The 18,515-nt window shown below is 53.5% G+C and overlaps 4 protein-coding genes across 10 annotated transcripts; 2 read left to right on the plus strand and 2 right to left on the minus strand.

Annotated features, from left to right (window-relative positions):
- The first annotated feature begins 3,249 nt into the window (after positions 1-3,249).
- On the plus strand, positions 3,250-5,959 carry GP1BA (glycoprotein Ib platelet subunit alpha). The gene is made up of 2 exons (XM_004447233.4): positions 3,250-3,301; positions 3,529-5,959. Exon 2 carries the CDS (start codon positions 3,535-3,537, stop codon positions 5,518-5,520), a length of 1,986 nt encoding a protein of 661 aa, XP_004447290.2. The 5' UTR covers positions 3,250-3,301; positions 3,529-3,534; the 3' UTR covers positions 5,521-5,959.
- A 1,212-nt stretch (positions 5,960-7,171) lies between these two features.
- Positions 7,172-10,057, minus strand: SLC25A11 (solute carrier family 25 member 11). Of its 2 annotated transcripts, none has more exons than XM_071210356.1 (8): positions 10,016-10,057; positions 8,921-9,073; positions 8,629-8,835; positions 8,362-8,452; positions 8,187-8,277; positions 8,003-8,102; positions 7,871-7,922; positions 7,172-7,759 (listed from the first exon to the last, which is right to left on the minus strand). In XM_071210356.1, the coding sequence occupies exons 2-8, from the start codon at positions 9,070-9,072 to the stop codon at positions 7,604-7,606; spliced, it is 849 nt and encodes a 282-aa protein (XP_071066457.1). In that variant the 5' UTR covers position 9,073; positions 10,016-10,057; the 3' UTR covers positions 7,172-7,603. The 2 variants fall into 2 exon arrangements, with proteins under 2 accessions (XP_071066457.1, XP_004447283.1); XM_004447226.4 differs by lacking the exon at positions 10,016-10,057 and adding an exon at positions 9,674-9,888.
- On the plus strand, positions 10,043-14,509 carry RNF167 (ring finger protein 167). Of its 6 annotated transcripts, none has more exons than XM_012523899.4 (10): positions 10,043-10,153; positions 10,350-10,834; positions 10,919-10,999; positions 11,846-11,971; positions 12,068-12,155; positions 12,346-12,436; positions 12,860-12,965; positions 13,081-13,174; positions 13,860-13,940; positions 14,018-14,509. In XM_012523899.4, exons 2-10 carry the CDS (start codon positions 10,751-10,753, stop codon positions 14,323-14,325), a joined length of 1,059 nt encoding a protein of 352 aa, XP_012379353.1. In that variant the 5' UTR covers positions 10,043-10,153; positions 10,350-10,750; the 3' UTR covers positions 14,326-14,509. The 6 variants fall into 6 exon arrangements, with proteins under 6 accessions (XP_012379353.1, XP_012379362.1, XP_012379365.1 ...); XM_012523908.4 differs by having other exon boundaries at positions 10,058-10,153; positions 10,716-10,834; XM_012523911.4 differs by having other exon boundaries at positions 10,058-10,153; positions 10,716-10,834; positions 11,846-11,919.
- A 414-nt stretch (positions 14,510-14,923) lies between these two features.
- Positions 14,924-17,813, minus strand: PFN1 (profilin 1). Its single transcript, XM_004447225.5, has 3 exons — positions 17,516-17,813; positions 15,888-16,080; positions 14,924-15,280 (listed from the first exon to the last, which is right to left on the minus strand). Exons 1-3 carry the CDS (start codon positions 17,645-17,647, stop codon positions 15,183-15,185), a joined length of 423 nt encoding a protein of 140 aa, XP_004447282.1. The 5' UTR covers positions 17,648-17,813; the 3' UTR covers positions 14,924-15,182.
- Between the last annotated feature and the right edge of the window lie 702 nt (positions 17,814-18,515).

An 18,515-nucleotide genomic window follows, 5' to 3' on the forward strand; every position in this document is an offset into this window, starting at 1 on the left:
AAAATGCATTGATTTGAAAAGCAAGAAAGGATGACAATAAGTGAAGTAAGATTTCAATTCAAGAAGGTAGAAATAAAACAATAAAATAAGCTCAAAGTAGGAGGAATTATTAAAGACAAAAATAGACATTCATGAAATAGAAATTAAAAAAAAAAACACAATTGACTAATAAAACCAGAAACTGGTTCTTTGAATATCCAATCTGGCAAGTCAAAGGAGGGAAGGAAGGAAAGAATGAAGGAAGGGAGGGAGGGGAAAGAATATAGATAAACAAAAGTAGGAATTGTAATTACAAGTATGATGATTTTAACAAGTGATAAAAGTATAAATGTACAACTTTATCATAATAAATTTGAACATCAACATAAAATAAGTAATTTTCTAAGAAAATATAAATAACCAAAATAGACTCAAGGAGTAGAATCCTAAATAGACTAATAATTTTTTTAAAGATTTATTTTATTTATTTATTTCTCCCCACCCCTCATTTTGCTTTGTCTGTCTGTTGTGTGCTGGTCTTCTTTTCTTTCTTTCTTTCTTTTTTTTTTGGAGGCACTGGGAACTGAACCCAGGACCTCTGATGTGGGAGGGAGGCACCCAATCGCTTGAGCCACCTCTGCTCCCCTAGACTAATAATTATATTAGGAATTAGAAAGGTATTCAAAGAGCTATCCCTTAAATGGCATCAGGTCCAAATGGTTTTATAGGTGAATTCCACCAAACTTACATAGAACAGAAAATTCCTATGATCTATAAATTGTTCCAGAGAATATAGTTTTCCAACATATTTTACAAGGCTGGCATAACCCTGATAACAAAATAAAACAAACAAAATATCCAAAGCCCTTCAAAAGAAATTGATGGACCATGAGTATCTTCAAGCTTAGATGTGAACAAATCAACCGAGAATTATATTAAAAGAACCATTCCTAAGGACCAAGTAGGGTTAATCCCAAGCATTCAAAGAGGCAAAATTTGAAAAAGCATTACCTTAATTCAAGACATTGACATTTGAAGAAGGCAAAACATAGGATCATTGCTGTAGATGCCAAAGCATATATATCTCTTCTATATTTGGAAAAGCCTTCAACTTAGGAATCTCTGGAGAAGCAGAACCTGCCTCCTGTTACCTAAGCTGAAAATGTCAGATAGGAGCTTTCCCAGACAGCCTTGCAGCTGGGTCACAGGCACATGACTAATAAGACACACCTAGACTCTGGATCAGGAGCTAATATCACAGAGAAGTGGGGATGATCCTCTCTCCACAGCAGTGGTGGTTGTGGTAGCACTGAGTCCCTGGCCCAGCAGCTGTAGCAGTGCAAACTTCAGGGACCTGATCTTGCAGCAGGAGCAGAGTTTTGCTCACCAGACTGGTTCTGCAACCTGGTTCTGGGCACCGTTCCTGGCTACATAGCTCCAAGCCTGGATCTCCAGCTGTCACTGAGAATTCCATGAAGTAGCCAATGCATTTTGAATAAATACCTTTCCAGCCTAAATTAGCCAGAACATTTTCTGTTGCTTACAACTAAATGGCCTAACATATCAACGAAGTAAAAATCAACATCTTCAGGGGCCCCTACTCCACATCAGAGTTTCTCTCTGTGCAACCTTCCTCCTCTCTTCCTGCTGCTAACTGCCTCATCTTCTCCACATATTTTAACACTGTTTTTGCAGCCAGCAAATTATATAAACAACATGTCTCTCTGGCTCAAGTGCCTACCCCTGGTCTAGTCACAGGGGTGGCAGGTAGGGACAGGCTCATGTGGTGACATGGGTGCCCTGGCTGGGGGACAATCAATGGGGTATCCTCATTTCGAGAAGGAGCGGTGCACCAACAGACAAGGTGGCCGACTTCCTGAATTAGGCATCTCACCTGGCCTTGGGAAGTCAGAAAAGGCTTCCCAGAGGAAGAAAGTCTGAGCTACAACTTGCTAGAAGAGTAAGAGGCAGAAGGGGGTAAGGGGTGAGGAGAAACTGCAGGTACAGGAAACAGGGTGATCCAGAGTGAAGGGTGGAGGGGTAAGAGATGGGGCTGGACAGGTAGGTAAGAATCGGCTCATGTAGGCTCCTAGAGGCCATGTTAGGAATTTTAGACTTCCTCCTGAGAGCTCTAAGGGGCCACTGATGAGTTTTAAGCAGTGTCTGAAAGACCACTCTGATGAGGTATAGAGAGAAGAGAAATCGGGAAGTTAGGAAGTCAGATGGGAGGCTGCAGCCTGGACACAGAATGGTGGCAGTCGTGATGGGGAGAAGTGGATTCTGAAAGAGATCAGGAGGTAAAATCATCAGGACTTGCTGCTAGGCTGAATGTGGGGATGAAGGAGGGGAGGACTTAGGGACTACCAGGGTTTTGGGTTGTTCTGATGGATTGGATAGATAAATGAGTGGATGGAGAATGCAGGAGGAGAAGCTATTTGGAGAGAGATGATGCACGAGATTTCGAACATACTATTATAGTGCCTGTTGGATGTCCAAGTGGAGAAGTCCAAAAAAAGAGTTGCACGTAGTTGTTTGAGCTAGAGATAAAGACTAGAGAGTCATGGAGGTATAAGTGGTGACTGAAGGTAGGGGAATGGATGAGGATAAGCTCAGGTGCTTGTGTAGCATAAGAAAAGAAGGAGTCCTAAGACCAAATGGTGGTATAGCAGGCTACTTCTTCAGAAAGGGCAGAGGAAGAAGAGTCTTCGAAGGAGATTGAGGACCAACTACAGTTGTAAGAGGAAAATCAGGAAAATTGCAGTGTCACAGAGGCAGAAGGGAGAGTCCAGGGGGAGTGATTGTGGGTATATAGGCTGCAGGAATCGAATAAGATTATAATGGAGAAGTGTCTACTGGATGCAGTGGAACAGAAGGCACTGGCAACCTTGGTGAGAACCAAGCCAATGGAGTAGTGGAGAAGAAACCAGCCCAGAGTGGGATGAGGAGGCAAAGAGAGGCAAGGCATGAAGACAGAGAAGATTAGGCAACTCTAAGAATGTAGCTGTGAAGGAGAGGAGAGAGAGGGTGGCAGCAGGAGAGGCTTTTAGAAGATGAATGAGAGTGGTAGCTGAAGGAATCCATCCCCTTCTTCCAGGGTAGAAGGAAAGTGAGAGCCAAAAAGAGGGCTTGGGGGAAAGTTGTGGAGAGAGGTGATAAGGGTCTGTGTCCGGGAGGGAGACTCCGTTGCCTGGGTCACCAGGGTCCCTATCAAGCTGGCATTTCCTCCTCATCACCACCCTCTTTCCTGACCCTTTCTGGAAGAGAAGGAGCAAGTCACACCCTGGAAGAAGCTCTGTGCCTCCGGAGGTCTTTCTGGCTGCTGGTAAGCTGAGGCTGGGGCAGGGGAAGGAGGAGGGCTAAGGGAGGGATAAGAGCCAAGACCCAGGAGCTGGGGGCTTCGGCCTTCTGGGACAAGGGTGAGAGAGGGGGTGGGGAGCCTAGGAGGTGTGGAAGCTGGGTTTCTGAAGGGATCCTGGGGGCTCTGGCAGGGCCTGGGGGAACGATGCCGGTGGCTGGCGGGACATCCACTCAAGCCTCCCTGGCCCACAGGTCCCCATGCCTCTCCTCCTCTTGCTGCTCCTGCTGCCAAGCCCCTTACACTCCCAATCCACCTGTGAGTTCTACAAAGTGGCCAACCAGGTGGAGGTGAACTGTGAGAATTTGCAGCTGAAGGCACTGCCTGCAGACCTTCCAGCAGACACCACGATCCTACGCCTGGGTCATAACCCCCTGGCCACCTTCTCTATGGCGTCCCTGGTGCCTCTGGCTCGCCTCACTCAGCTGCACCTGGATCACAGCCAGCTGGCTGAGCTGCAGGCGGACGAGACGCTGCCGCGCCTGGAGGTGCTGGATATATCCCACAATCAGTTGAAAAGCCTGCCCCCACTAGGGCGGGCACTGCCAGCCCTCTCTTCCTTGGACGTCTCCTACAACCGCCTGGCCTTGCTGTCTCCTGGCGCCCTGGATGGCCTGAGCCAACTCCAGGAGCTCTACCTGCGTGGCAATATGCTAAAGGCTCTGCCCCCACGGCTCCTGGCGCCCACGCCCCAGCTGAAGAAACTCAATCTGGCTGACAACGAGTTGAACGAGCTTCCCCCTGGCCTCCTGGATGGGGTGGATGAGCTCGACACCCTCTACCTCCAAAACAACTGGCTGCACAGGATACCAAAGGGTTTCTTTGGGGACCTACTCCTGCCTTTCGCCTTCTTCCATGGCAACCCCTGGCATTGTGACTGTGACATTCTCTATTTCAGTCACTGGCTGAATGACAATATGTACAGTGTCTACGTATGGAAGGAGGGTGTGGATGTAAAGGCCATGACCCCCAATGTGACCAGTGTAAAATGTGCCACTAGTCTCATGGGACCCGTTTACACCTACAAAGGGACGGGCTGCCCCACCCCTGGTGATGGGGAGGAAGCAGGTGACTATGATAGCTACGAGGAAGGCGACTATGAAATCCATAAGGTGCCAGCCACTAGGGCTGTGGTCAGGTATTCTGCCAACACCGAAATCCAGCCAACCCCCTGGAGCCTGTCCTCCTTGCCTCCAACCCAAGAATATACTAAGAAACAAACTGTAGTCCCAGCCAAAGACGGCCTAGATCTCACCACATTCCCAAATACTGGAAAACTCATCACATTCTCCCAAACTGTAAAGCCTGCTACAGAGCCATCCCCAACCCCAACCACCCCTGAACCCACCACGACCCCGACCACGCCAGAACCCACCACGACCCCGACCACACCAGAACCCACCACGACCCCGACCACCCCTGAACCCACCACGACCCCGGACACCCCTGAACCCACCACGACCCCGACCACCCCAGAACCCACCACGACCCCGCTCACCCCTGAATCCACGACCCCGACCACCCCAGAACCCACCACGACCCCGACCACCCCAGAACCCACCACGACCCCGACCACCCCTGAACCCACCACGACCCCGACCACCCCAGAACCCACCACGACCCCGACCACCCCAGAACCCACCACGACCCCGACCACCCCAGAACCCACCATCTTCTCAGAAAACACAGAATCTATCTCACTCCCTCCTATCATAGGATCTACCACAGTGAACATCCCTGAAACTGTCAACCTCCCAAAGGTCAGGGGGTTAGCTCAAGGGAATTTGGATAGCTCCAGAGACGACCCTTTCCTCAACCCTGACTTTTGCTGCCTCCTCCCCCTGAGCCTCTATGTCTTCGGCCTCTTCTGGCTCCTGCTGGCCTCTGTGATCCTCGTCCTGCTGCTAACCTGGGTGCACCATGTGGCGCCACAGGCCCTGCCCACAGCCATGCACAGCACCCATTTGGAGCTCCAGAGAGGGAGGCAGGTGATTGTGTCCCGGGCCTGGCTGTTCTTTCTTCGAGGGTCCCTCCCCACTTTTCGCTCTAGCCTCTTCCTGTGGGTACGGCCTAATGGCCGCGTGGGGCCTCTGCTAGCAGGACGGCGGCCCTCAGCCCTGAGCCTGGGTCGTGGTCATGACCTGCTGAGCACGGTGGGCGTTAGATACTCTGGCCACAGCCTCTGAGGGCGGGTGACTACGGGACCTGGAGGCTCCGATGGGCTTTCCTATTGGGATCAAGCTGTGGGTGGGCGGGCAAGAGCGCAGGAGCAGGGGAGGTCTTAATGTCTTTTTCTTTCTCAGAAGCCTCTTCTGCACACCACAGGCACACGAATTCAGACCCAACAAGCCGGGAGGGGTGGTGAGATGGAGACGGATTTGGGTCGGTCGTAGAACAGGGCACCTAATACTGCATGGGGGTGCCCAGACCATGTGGTTATTTTCCATCATTTTGGGGAAGAGGGTGTTGGGTTTTTTAAATAACAATAAACACAACAGAACAGGGCTCCCGCTTGTATCTGTGCAGATTGTTGGTGGGTTAAATATGGGTGGTTTTTCTTTTCCTTTGCTTAGCATTTTCTTGTTTTCTACCATTATTGTGTATTATTTGTGTAATAAAAATAAGCAAGGACATTCAGTTTATTTTGAAGAGGGAGTGACTAGGACACCTGTCACCAAAATTTCCCAGGCCCCAACTACCCTAATCCTCATTCACACAACTCCTCCAATAAGCCTCTGGTCTTAGCGTGTTCTAGACTACCTGGGGTGTGATCTTCCTCTTCTCCCTGGGTGGCCACCCACTAGGCCATGCCCAATGCCAGTCCCTGCTCAAGAACCAGACAAGTCTTCCTAGAGTTTCCCGTCCTGCTGAGGCCCACCTGCCCATGGCCTGCAGTACAAGGAATGGAGGTGGGTGCCTGCTCACACCTGCAGTTTCACAAACAGCTCTCCTGCCCTCGTCAGGTCAGCAAAAGGGGGGGAAGGTGTGGGTGCCATCTTGGTGGGCCTGGTGCTCCACGTTACCCGGCACCCGGCTACTGCTCCACTCCCGGTTTCCCAATTGCTTCTATATCATCTTCCCTCCTGGACTTGGAACTCCTTAAGGACAAGGTCTAAGCATCAAGTGTCTCCAGCAGGGTGGGAGGGCCCAGTAGGGGTGCCAGGCTCCTGGGCTCCACCTCCTCCTGTCAACAAGGCTCTGCCAAGGGGACAGCTCCCACCTGCTGCCTGCCTGTCCGCTGGCCTGACGGGAAGCCCTCATGCTGGCCTCATGCTACCCAGCTCTCCCCAGCCTGACCTTCCCATGCCCTCTTATGCCCCAAGAGGTTTAGAGGCTCCTTAACAGCGGGACCTGGGAACTGCACATCTTGGATAAGCAGTTATTCTCCCCAACAAGGGGCCCAGATCAAATCTCTGGCCAACACCCTCCCTTTTCTCCAGACTCCAGGCTTGGTGAGGGGACCTGGCTCTTGTGCTCACCCCCTCAAGCCCTGCCCCCCACCCCCTATGGTTCCCCTTTCAGGGTCCCTTTACTCTACAGGTTGCAGGTGGTCACCAGATCCCAGACACTTCCCCTGGTTTATATGAGAGGACCTGTGCATACCTATCACATTCTTCAGCAAGTGGCCGGGAAATGACACACAGAGTCTGTCATTTTGGTTTCCCTTACCCCATCAGCCGCTGCGACAAGACTGATTTACGGATCATTTGCATAAAACCAGCAAGTACTTTTCCTCCAATAATTTTCCTTAAAAACTCAGTTCCTGTTCTCTAGAGGCACCAACTTCTTTGTCCAGTCTCCTTCCCCGACTGAGCCCCACAACTCTCCAGACTTGGGGGTGGTGCCATCAATCCAATTTATTACATCCTCAGTGAAGTGGAGGAAGGAAGGGTAGTGTCCCTCCCACAGCAGACCCTTTGACCATTTCAAGTAGCTATTGCTCTCTTCCATCCCCTCAGTTCTGCCTTAGCTCCCTACTAAAAAGGAGGATCTTTGCCGTCCTGCGTGCCCTGAAACTAAGACCCAGGAGGAGGCTGGAAATCCTCAGGGACTCTTCCAGCTCCCCCCAAGGATCAGCTAGGAGCAGAGAAGTCATGAGGGTCAGGACAAGCACGGCAAGCTGCAGCAGGGGCTAGAACAGACCAAAGTCCTTTATGGCAAAGGAGGAAACCACACGCTGTGGAGAGGAAATAAATAGAGAGGCCTGGGGCAGAAGAATCCAGGCCTCCGGGGCGCAGCGACAGTAGGAGCCTCGGTCAAGTGGGAGCCTCAGTCACTGAGGAAGAAACGCTTGTAGGCTTTGTTCATCTGCTCCAGGAAGATGAAGGTGAGGACGGTGTGGGGGCCCAGGCGGGCATAGTATGGTGTGAAGCCCTTCCACAGGCTGAAGAAGCCCTCGTAGCGGACAACCTTCACCAGCACGTCCTAGACAGGCAGGCAGACATGGCGCTGGGACCTGTCCCTCTTGCCCAGCTACCTTTACAGCCCTCCCCAGGGCATCCAACCCTCCCCTGCCAGCCCCGCCCTGCTCCTCACCAGCCCGTTCTTGTATTCTGGTTTCCCATCAATCGTCCGCATGTTCTGGATCCTGAGGGAGAGGAGGCAGGGGAATGAGAGACAGAAAGGGAGCCCTCCTAACCCTCTCCAGGCCCAGGCCTGCACACTCACCGGGTCTTGGCAATGTCCACGGGCATGGAGGCGGCAGTGGTGACGAGGCCGCTGATCATGCTGGCACAGAAGTGGCACAGGATGTTGTCAGAGAAGTAGCCTGGGGGAATGGAGCAGGGGTGACAGTCAGCACAGAGCTGGCCCAGGCCAGGCTGGGAACAGAGGGCCCAGCTCTGGGTCTCACCTGAGTCCAGCAAGAACTGCTTTGATTGGGAATAAGAGGCGAGTTGGGCAGCATTCACGACGACAGCCCGAGCCATGGTGGGGATGCAGCCCTGGCGGTGGGGAGGTGGAGGAAGAGTCAGAAATGTCTGAGACTTGACCCTGCATCCCCCCAAGTTTCCAGCCCCTCCACTCACCCGCCACAGTGTGAGCACCCCCTCCTCCCGGGCGATTCGAATCAGGGCGTTAAACACGTTTTTATAGCCACGGCGCTGATCAGGTGGAAGCCTGGTGGGAAGGCAGGGAGAGCTCAAGCTGAGGATGGCCCACCCTGTCCCGCAGAAGCAAAGAAAGGGAGGCCAGAACGAGTGAAGGCTGTGCTTTAGACCTGGGAAGAGAAACTGGTCCTTTCATTCTAGATTCCAGGGAAGAGGGCTGGAGGAAGGCCCAGGCCTGGAACTCACCGGCCATCAGCAGTCATGCGGATGAGCGCCACTTCGGCTGGTGTTCCCACAAAGGCACCAGTTGCACCTGCAGTCATGCCAATCAGGGCCTTCAGCAGAAAGCCAGGGGGTGTACCATCTGCCCCAGTCAGGTGCTCAAACAGCACAGTGTAGATGCCAAGGCGGGTGGTGGTGTAGGTGGCCTGGCGCAGCAGGCCAGCTGACAGCCTGGAGAGTGAAGGGGTCAGAGCCATCAGGCCGAGGAGTGGAGCTGCCAGCCCATGCCCCTCCCTCCATCCTGTGGCACCAGTACCCAGTGTAGATGCCCCTCAGCCCTTCCGCCTTCAGGATGCTGGTGAGGGCGTGGAAACTGGTTTTATACTCCCGTGTCTTGGCCCCTTCCCCACTCAGTTGCATCCGGTTCTTCACCAGGTCCAAGGGCTGCACAAAAACTGTAGCTCCCATCCTGGGGAAAGAAGGAGTGGAGTCAAAGGCCAGGTGTCCCAGATCTTCCAATGCCCACTGGAGATCACAAAGGGGTCACAAAGAACAGAGCCTGCCATGTGACTGACCAAGGGGCCAGGAAGTTGGTAGGCACGTGAAGAGGACTGCATGTGTGTGTAGACAAAATGGGTCTGAAAAAAATCCAGTGAACCAGTAAGGGCCATGCAGTGAAAAGGCTCCATGTAGGTCCGTGGGAGTCAAGCAGTGACTTGGGATTAAGTACATCCGAAAGAGAGAGGACATGTATGTCTGGGGATTCCACGTAGTCCAGTAGAAGCCAGGCAATGACCTGGAACCCCATACAGCCCGCAGTCAAGCAATGGGTTGGGAAGTTCTGGTGGCCTGGAGGCGGCCGTGCAATGACCGTGTATGCAGTCCTGTGAGGAATCCTGCTATGGGTGAAAAAGCCCTGGCAGGCAACCAAGGACGTCGCAATACACTGGGGGACCACTCTGACCGCCAATCAGCTCGGCTGACTGCAAGAGACCCAAAGATGAACCGGGCCCGGTTCCTTGTGCCCATCCCTTCCTCTTCCTTTCCCATCCCAGAGGCCTGAGCTTACCCGGCCAGGCCCCCAAACAGGAACTTGATGGACTTAGGGGAGGTACGGGGCTTCCCGTCCACGGGACTCGCCGCCGCCGCCATCGCCACTCAATGCCCCACGGTCCCCGTCCCGTGCGCGCACGAGCCCGCTCGCCCCAAGGTGACACCACGCGCGCAACAGCGGCGACAGCGCGCGCGCACGCCCCTCCGGTTCTCAGGTCTAGCACCAGCTGGAAATTGGCGCAGGCGCGCAGCGCAAAGGCGGCCGGGAATTAATTGGTGCGGAAGGAGGAGCTTGAAGGATGGGTGTGGAAAGGGCTGTAGCAAATTAGGGAACCAAGAACGTAGGCCCAGTTTTTACCAAATTGGAATCGCGGGGAAATAAAGACGAGGCTAGTTGGAGATCTCGCGAGATTGAGGGGCCAGGCCGGCCAAAGTTAGGAGGACTCTCGCGATAGAGCAAGCATTCAGCTTGTGGCGGGGGGAAGAGGGAAATGTGGTGAGTACTCTCGCGAGATCTCACGGCACTGCGGCGGCGGCAGCCAGAGGGAGGAGGAGAGGTTTGTAAACAGGGCAGCTCCGGGATCCCGGGGACCAAGAGGGAGATGATCAGGTCGTTTTGGGGGCATCGCTGCTCCCTACATCTCCACAGACACTCCCTGCACCTCTAACCTTTCTCTTAACCGGCCTTTTAGGACCGGAAGTCCTTCATCTTGAGCGTCCAATGCTGGAAACTGCCTGACTTTCTTTACCGGAAACCCTTTTCCGAGGGCTAGGAAGACGGCCCACCTGGCCGGAAGTCCCACCTTCTTGAGCTCTCCCACCCTTCCAGAAGTTTTCTGTCACCTGTGCTTCCCGTTTTATCCTCAAACTAGAAAAATATCTTTAGTGTCTCCCTCCCACCTCCATAAAACGGGTTAGATAACATACTACCCCAGTCGAGGTTCCTTCTTCCGGGCACCCATGTAGCTGGAAAGTGGGACCTGGGGGTGGTGGGACCCCTGGGATCCTGAGGAAGGAACGGGTAGGGCGCAGAACTCCGCTTCTGCTCCTGCTACCAGGACGCGGCCTCCTCAGCCTCTTCCCTCCCGTTGCCATGCACCCTACGGCCTTCCCGCTTCCTGTGGTTGTGGCCACTGTGCTGTGGGGAGCGACCCCGGTCCGGGGGCTCATTCGAGCGGTGAGTCTAGGGGACGGATGGAGGAAGGGCGCTCAAGGGAGGGTTGCAGACTGAAGGGGAACCTGGACTCTCTCTTGTCCGCAGACCTCGGACCACAATGCCAGTATGGACTTTGCAGACCTCCCTGCTCTCTTTGGCGCAACCCTGAGCCAGGAGGGACTGCAGGTGATTTTCTTCCCTTTTTCTTATTTCCCAAAATTCCCCATCCGAGGCAGGGGTTGAAGAGCCTTGCCCTGGGTGAAACTGGAGGTAGGAAAGAGTCAAGTCAGGAACTAAGTGCAGAGCACAATTAATGTAGTATCCAGATTACAGACGAAAAAGACTAAGTACCTACCCCTGCAACTTCCAGCCTTGTGTGCAAGACTGAAAGTGGGTGAAGCGAAAGAAAAGAAAGGATAATGTGGTGTTTATCAGTAGACCCTGGACAAGTTAATTACTTCTCAGAGCTTTAGTTCTTATATTGTAAAATGGGATAATAATAGAATCTATTTCTGAGTTGTTGTGAGGGTTAAATTAGATGAGCAATTTTGTAGTACTTCATCACAAAGATTGCCCATAGCAGTAACTCAGTTGGTCCATAGATATCAGTATAGTTGTTTGTGAAATGGATGGTGTGAGGGAGTGTGTTCTGTAGGAGTGTGTATTGGAGAAGAAAATGTGAAGTGGAACTTGAGAGAAAGTGACATGGATGGTAGAGAATGGAATTACAGTTAGTGGGAAATGAGCAGACAGTAGAATTGGCCTGGAATATGGAGTACAAGTTACCCCATGTAGGACAGGGGGAGGGAAAATGGGAGGTCTGGTAAAGGGATGTTATTTGATAATAACCATCCTCAGGAGGGTAAAAGAAGATGTAGTCATCTGACTTGGGTAGGATGCCCAGACCCCAGGAATGACAAGAGAAGTGGAGATAGAGGATGTGTAGTATGTGGAGGCCATGTGCTTGGGGGGCCTTGTAGAGATCAGAACCCAGGAAAAATTCCAACTGCTATTTGCTTCTCTCTCACCCAGGGTTTCCTTGTGGAGGCTCACCCAGCCAATGCCTGCAGCCCCATTGCCCCACCACCCCCAGCCCCGGTCAATGGGTCAGTCTTTATTGCACTGCTTCGAAGATTCGACTGCAACTTTGACCTCAAGGTTGCTGAATGGGGAGTGGGAGCTGATGGTAAAAAAGGCACCAGGAATGGAGGGACACAAGATCCATGATGCTTCTTTATCTCCTTGTCTCCCTAGGTCCTAAATGCTCAGAAGGCTGGGTATGCTGCAGCTGTGGTGCACAATGTGAATTCCAATGAACTTTTGAACATGGTGTGGAATAGCGGTAAGTTTGGAAGATTTGGACAGCTGGGTTTTCAGTAGAGCTCAGGCGAGGGGTGGTAGGAGAACTGAAGCTTAGGGAAAAGAAGCTGATCCTTTGGGTGGGTGGGACAAAAAAGCCAAATGTCAGGGTTTCCAAGGGCTTTGAGAACTGGAGGGTTGGGGTCTCCAGTGTAATATCCTGATCCCTGCAGAGGAAATCCAGCAGCAGATCTGGATCCCGTCTGTGTTTATTGGGGAGAGGAGCTCCGAGTACTTGCGTGCCCTCTTCATCTACGAGAAGGGGTAGGATGTGTACCTCCTTCACCACCTCCACACCCACCTGGAGCCCAAGACTCACTGCCCCAACCATTCAACCTCAGGCCTCCCTACCCTGCCTTTTTTTAGGAGGTACTGGGGATTGAACCCAGGACCTTCTACATGGGAAGCAGGCACTCAACCACTGAGCTACATCTGCTCCCCAGTGAGAGTTAGATTTTTCATTTTTTAGGAGGTACCAGGGATCAAACCCAGGACCTCATACATGGGAGGCAGGCATTCAACTACTTGAGCTACATCCCTTCTCCCTTCCCCCTTCCCCTGCTTCTTGACTTTCTTCCCACCCTCTTCCCTAGCAGCAGGTCTTGTCCAGAGCCAGTTACTTTGTCCCTCTTCCTTATCCCTCTGTGGCTTTCCTTTTCCTCTGAAAACTGGTCTTCCTTTCTCCAGGGCTCAGGTGCTGCTGGTCCCAGACAATAGCTTTCCCTTGGGCTATTACCTCATCCCTTTCACAGGGATTGTGGGACTGCTGGTTTTGGCCATGGGAGCAGTGATGGTGAGTAGCTGAGGGGATGAACCTATAAGGCCAATACTGGATCTGGGGTCAGAAGATAGGAATAGTTTGTAATATCTCCTAAAAAACCTGATCCATCCACGCCCCCTTCCCCCAGATAGTCCGTTGTATCCAGCACCAGAAACGGCTCCAGCGGAATCGACTGACCAAAGAGCAACTGAAACAGATCCCTACACATGACTATCAGAAGGGTGAGGTGGGGGCCTGGGCAGGAGGGCCTTTCCCACAGCTTACCTGGTTCTGAAAGTACTTGAGTTCAGGACAAAAGGAGTAAAGAAAGATGGCAGAGAGATTGCCAGTGAGCCCTGAGATGTCACCTTTTCTTCTCTTTTTATCCACAAATACAATGAGAATGGGGGAGGAAACGAAAAGCAGAGCTGAAAAGGAGATGGAAAGCAAAGACAATGATGTGAAAAAGTTGGGGGGAAAGACTGAGGGACAGACCCCGCTTATGAGGCAGAAGGTGGAGAATGCAGAAAAATGGGAGGAAGGAATGGGGAGGATTTGGTCAGAAAAGGAACAGGTAAGGAAGGGGTTGGGTCTTTAGGCCTTGGAGCCTCCAGTGCCCATACAAGGTTATAGCAAAGGCTCTGCTCCTCCCCGTTTCCGCTCCTCCCACTCCCTATCTCTCTACTCTCACCTCCCCCCCCCCAAATAAAAAACCACTTCCCTTCTTACCTCTGCTTCTCTCCGTCCCCTCTAACCTAAATTCTTCCCCATCTTCTGCCATTTGCTGCCCCAGCTCTTCCACTGGCTCTATAGAATCAGAAAAAAACATTTTCGAAGGGCTCAGCTCCACCGTAAGCGTCCCAAAGTTCTTGTACGCCCTGGTTCAGGAAGGCTCATTGAAGGACAGGATTTCTCTTCCTTCCCCAGGAGACCAGTATGATGTCTGTGCCATCTGCCTGGACGAGTATGAGGATGGGGACAAGCTGAGGGTACTCCCCTGTGCACACGGTAAGGCGGTCACCACATGTGCCGGTGCCCCTTCCCCACCAGCAGGCACCAGAGGCTTTACCTCATTCTCCCCACAGCCTACCACAGCCGCTGCGTGGACCCCTGGCTGACTCAGACGCGGAAGACCTGCCCCATCTGCAAGCAACCTGTTCATCGGGGTCCTGAGGATGAGGAGGAGGAGGAGGAAACTCAGGGGCAAGAGGATGATGAGGAAGGGGAGCCACGGGACCACCCTGCCTCAGAACGGACCCCGCTCCTAGGCTCCAGCCCCACCCTCCCTACTTCCTTTGGTTCCCTAGCCCCAGCTCCCCTGGTTTTTCCTGGGCCCTCAACAGATCCCCCACCCTCTCCTTCCCCTTCTTCTTCAGCTGTCATCTTGGTTTAATGCTTCCCTTTCCCTGACCTCTGGTGACCTATTCGCACAGCCCCTCACTCTCCAGTCCTCTATGTTGCAGGGTAGGAGGACATTCCAGCTCATTTTCTCCCCCAGCCCCATTGAGGGGCTGGGGGAGGCAAAGGGCCTGGGTCTTTACTTCTTGGGTTAATAAAATTTTTCTTCTCTGAACTAAGGTGAGATAGCCTCACACAGGTGGACTTCTTCTCTTTAGAGGGAAACCATCCCTTTTTGGTCATAAGTAATTTATTTTTCATCATGGTTGGTAGGCATGTACTGGGAGAATAACCTGTAGTTAAGGGGACAGCCCCAACTGGCATTTATTGTGACTCAGAGGTGGGGGGGGGCCCCACCCACACGTGGGGATGACTCAACTGGGCCTGCCTTACCCGCAGGCCTGGACCCATTCTCTAGTTAGGTGATTCTATTTCATTACTACTATAGTTCAGCTAGCAAGTAGAGAACCTAGGGTTGGAACTGCTATTCCAAAGGGGCCTGGAAGCAAGAAGTCCAATTTCTGGACCTTGTGGTACCTCAGCCCTCTTCCTTCCCAGCTGCCATCCTGACACCCATGCTCAAACCACACACCTTGTTAGTAGAATCTTTTTTTTTATTCAGAAAAAAAAAAAACCAACAAAAACACAAAAGTTTTCCAACCACACACAGGAGGATATGGGTAGGGGAAGGTGTCTGTACATCCAGCCCCGGCCCCCACCCCATGTGGTTTTGGCAGCAATAAGGGATGTGGGGAAATGGCCCCAAAAATAAAAATGGTGTATGTGTGTGTGTATGGGAAGGAGAGGGGTGCAAAAGCAGTGGGGAATGGTGGGGGGAAGGGATAGACGAGGTCAGTACTGGGAACGCCGCAGGTGGGAGGCCATTTCATAACATTTCTTGTTGATCAAACCACCGTGGACACCTTCTTTGCCCATCAGCAGGACTAGCGCTAGAGGAAAGAGAAAGGAGGCTAGGACCCAGGTGTCACAATTCCACCCCCTGCCAGCTGTTCAGCAGCTGTCCAGCCCTGGGGGCTGTAACCCAACCGCACCCCTCCCAACCCCCGCCCCCAACACACAGGCAGGCTGTCAGTCACCCTGAAACAATGGGGCTTTTCAAAAGGGGTGGGGGAAAGTCATGCTTTAAGCCTGGAGAGGAACAGACTGAAATTTAGGGGTCAAGGCTCCTATGCAGTTGACTCATGTATCCAGGCTGTGGATGAGTCTGCCACCTCCCAAGTTTTAGCCAAAGAACAAGACCATGAGAGCTAAGTGCTGACTTACTGACCCCAGCAGTCTACCTCCCCCAAGAAACTGGAATTTCTAATTAGAAAAGGTTCAAGGCAGAGAGGAACTTAAAAAGTAATGCACTTCAACTTTTTACAGAGTGAGGAACTAAGACAAAACTGGAAGGACTATCCAATGTCCCAAACTACAGAAGCAGAAATGGGAGTACACTAGCCCAACTCCCATCACGCTGGCTAACCACATACAAAAAAATTAACAGAAGTAGGTACATTCGGGATCTTGGAGGTGGGAGGGATAAGAGAAACTTACTTTTGGCAGTCATGGTGACAGTGAGGTTGAAGGTAGGAGCTCCACCAGTGCTCTTAGTACGAAGATCCATGGTAAATTCTCCATCCTGCAGCAGTGAGTCCCGGATCACAGAACATTTCTGGCCCCCAAGTGTCAGCCCATTCACGAAAAGACCTGACCGGTCTTTGCCAACCAGGACACCAACCTCAGCTGGCTGGAGGAGGAACCAAGGACCCATCAAAGGAGGTAGTACACTAAGGCCCCCACCCTGCTCTCCGAGGACCCACCTGCCTTCTACTTCTCACAGAGCTAGAATTCTCAGGGAGGAGAGGTAAATGTGCTTTGCACTGTCCATGAAATTTGAGAAACTTTTAGGACTGGGAAGTCATGACCCCAAAACTCAAGAATTTGAGGAAAAGAAGACATATTCTTCTGGAGGCTTAGAATTGAGTGATTAATAGAGAAAGCAAACCCAGGAAATAAAGGGGGCCAAAAGTCAGTGCGGAAAAGGGGGTAGAATGGAGAGAGGAGCCTTTGGATGCTCAGAACTCTCCTTCAGGAAAAGCAGAAGCGGAGAGGGGAAGGGAGGGGGCGGGCAAGGCAGGAGAAGCAACTTTGCCCTTATTTGGTCAAAGGTTCTGCAGAAGTTATTAGGGGCCCGGACGCCTGGGTCTACAAGTAATCTACAGTTTAAGGCCAGGTATCTACACCCAAACATGAGGAAGCAGACCCCCGGGAGCTCTCCACCAAAGTTGGAAAACTTCTGAAGGGAGCCCGTACCTAGACACAGGCCAGCTCCCATCTAGACACCCCAGGGAACCTCTCTCCCCCTCCCCCTTACACCCCAAACCCCCACATCCGGTCCCCTCCCGCCCGGAAATCCCCTTCCCCCCTTTCGAACTTCCGCTCCCCCTCCCCACTTCCGGGCAGTGGGGACAGGGAAGGTGATGGGGACAGTAGTAGTCACCCTTTATTCCCTCACTTAAGCTATCGCAGAACTTTCTCACAAAAGTTCAACCGTTCCAGACCCTGCAGAGTGGCGGGAAGGGAGGCCGAGGGGACTTCCGGGGTTAGCCTCACGGGAATGTTGGGCCCAACGTGCCGAGTTGGGGGGTGGGGTGGGCGTGAGGCGACCTCGCCCTCTCGAACGGAGTAGGGAGGGGCGGGCAGCCCAGGAGAGCGAGCCTGGGACCCAGGTCATGCTCCTGGAGCTCTTTCGTGCACTGGGGTAAACAATGGTGGAGAGGGCGCGTGCGGGCAGCGGGAAGAGGCGCAGGAGCCCGGAGTTCCCCTAGCCCCTTCTCAATCAGAACCCAGGTTAAAACTGCAGCGCGTGCCCGCCCCGCCCTAGAGGCGGAAGTGGGCCGCCGCACCGGGCGGCGCGCCCCTCCCCGCTCTGTGTCCCGGATGTAACGCCCCGTCGCGGAGAGCGGGGTGACCGGCGGGCTGGGCGCCGTCCCCGGCGGCGTAGGATTTAGGGGGCAACGGAGGGGCCGGCTCACGTGCAGCCGCCATTCGCGCGGCTTTCAGGGCCAGAGCCGGGTCACGGCCTTTCGCTGCCTTCCCTAGACCGCGCGTGCGTCCACCCAAGTCCCTCCCTCCCGGCCCAAGCCCGGCCAGTCCCCCGGACCAGGCAGGCCTCGCGGTACCGTGATGTTAACGAAGATCTTCCCGGGGACGGCGGCCCAGACGGAGGGCGAGTCCTTATAGCCCACGATGGCCGCGTCCTGACAGGTCCCGTCCGCCATGAGGTTGTCGATGTAAGCGTTCCACCCGGCCATGGCGCTGCTACTGGGGTTGCTCTCGGAGATGCTGCTGGGGCCGAGGGCTGGGCTCGGGCTGGCGGGCGGGGGCCGGAGGAGAGCTTGGGGCACGCGCTGCCGTCCGGACCGCGGCTCTGCTAGCTGTGCAGCAGCCCTCGCACCGCCACTTCCTGCTCCTCCCCCCCCCCCCCCCGCCACTAGATTTTTATTTGCAAAGGGCGGCAGGGGCGGGGCCTGCTCCCCATTCCCTCCCTCCCCCCTCGCCGGCCCGAACTTTCAAATGCAATTTAAAAAATCCCTCCCCCTATTGCAAAATTTGCAGAGTTCGATGGAAAGCAGTGTAAAAGGGTGGGGGTTGGGGTGGGGCGGGAGAAAGGTTAGGGTTTGGACAGCACCTCGCATTGAGTGTAAACCACTTTTGGTATAGGGAGAAGGGAGTGACCCAAGTAAGGAACAGAAAGGAGGAAGAATGGGCAAACTGCAAATTTAGCGAATTAAAGAGAGTTCGGGGAAACCTGGGTTAAATTGAATGACTCCTCTTCGCCCCCACCCCTGCCCGAGGGAAGCGGTGGCGAGCGGCGGCGCCGGCGCCTGCGCCTGCGCCTGCGCCGGGGCGGGGAGGGAAGGCGCGTGGGGCGGTTAGAACCGGCGGCCGGATTCGCGGGCGCGCGCCCGGCGGACCGAGTAGGACCATTCGGCAAAGGAAGCCGGGCCCGGTTCGCGTCTCCGGCCAGGTGGAAGGGGCGAGGGCGCGCGCACTGCCGCCTACACACTTGATTTCATTTATCCAAGAAATAAGGGAGCAAAGGGGAGTTTGACAAAATGCCCCCGCCGTTTTCGGAGCCGAAGTCACCCAGCGGGGACACTTCTGTTCCTAGCACTTGCC

This window comes from Dasypus novemcinctus, chromosome 21 (assembly GCF_030445035.2).
Source record: "Dasypus novemcinctus isolate mDasNov1 chromosome 21, mDasNov1.1.hap2, whole genome shotgun sequence".
In the NCBI taxonomy this organism is placed as follows: domain Eukaryota; kingdom Metazoa; phylum Chordata; class Mammalia; order Cingulata; family Dasypodidae; genus Dasypus; species Dasypus novemcinctus.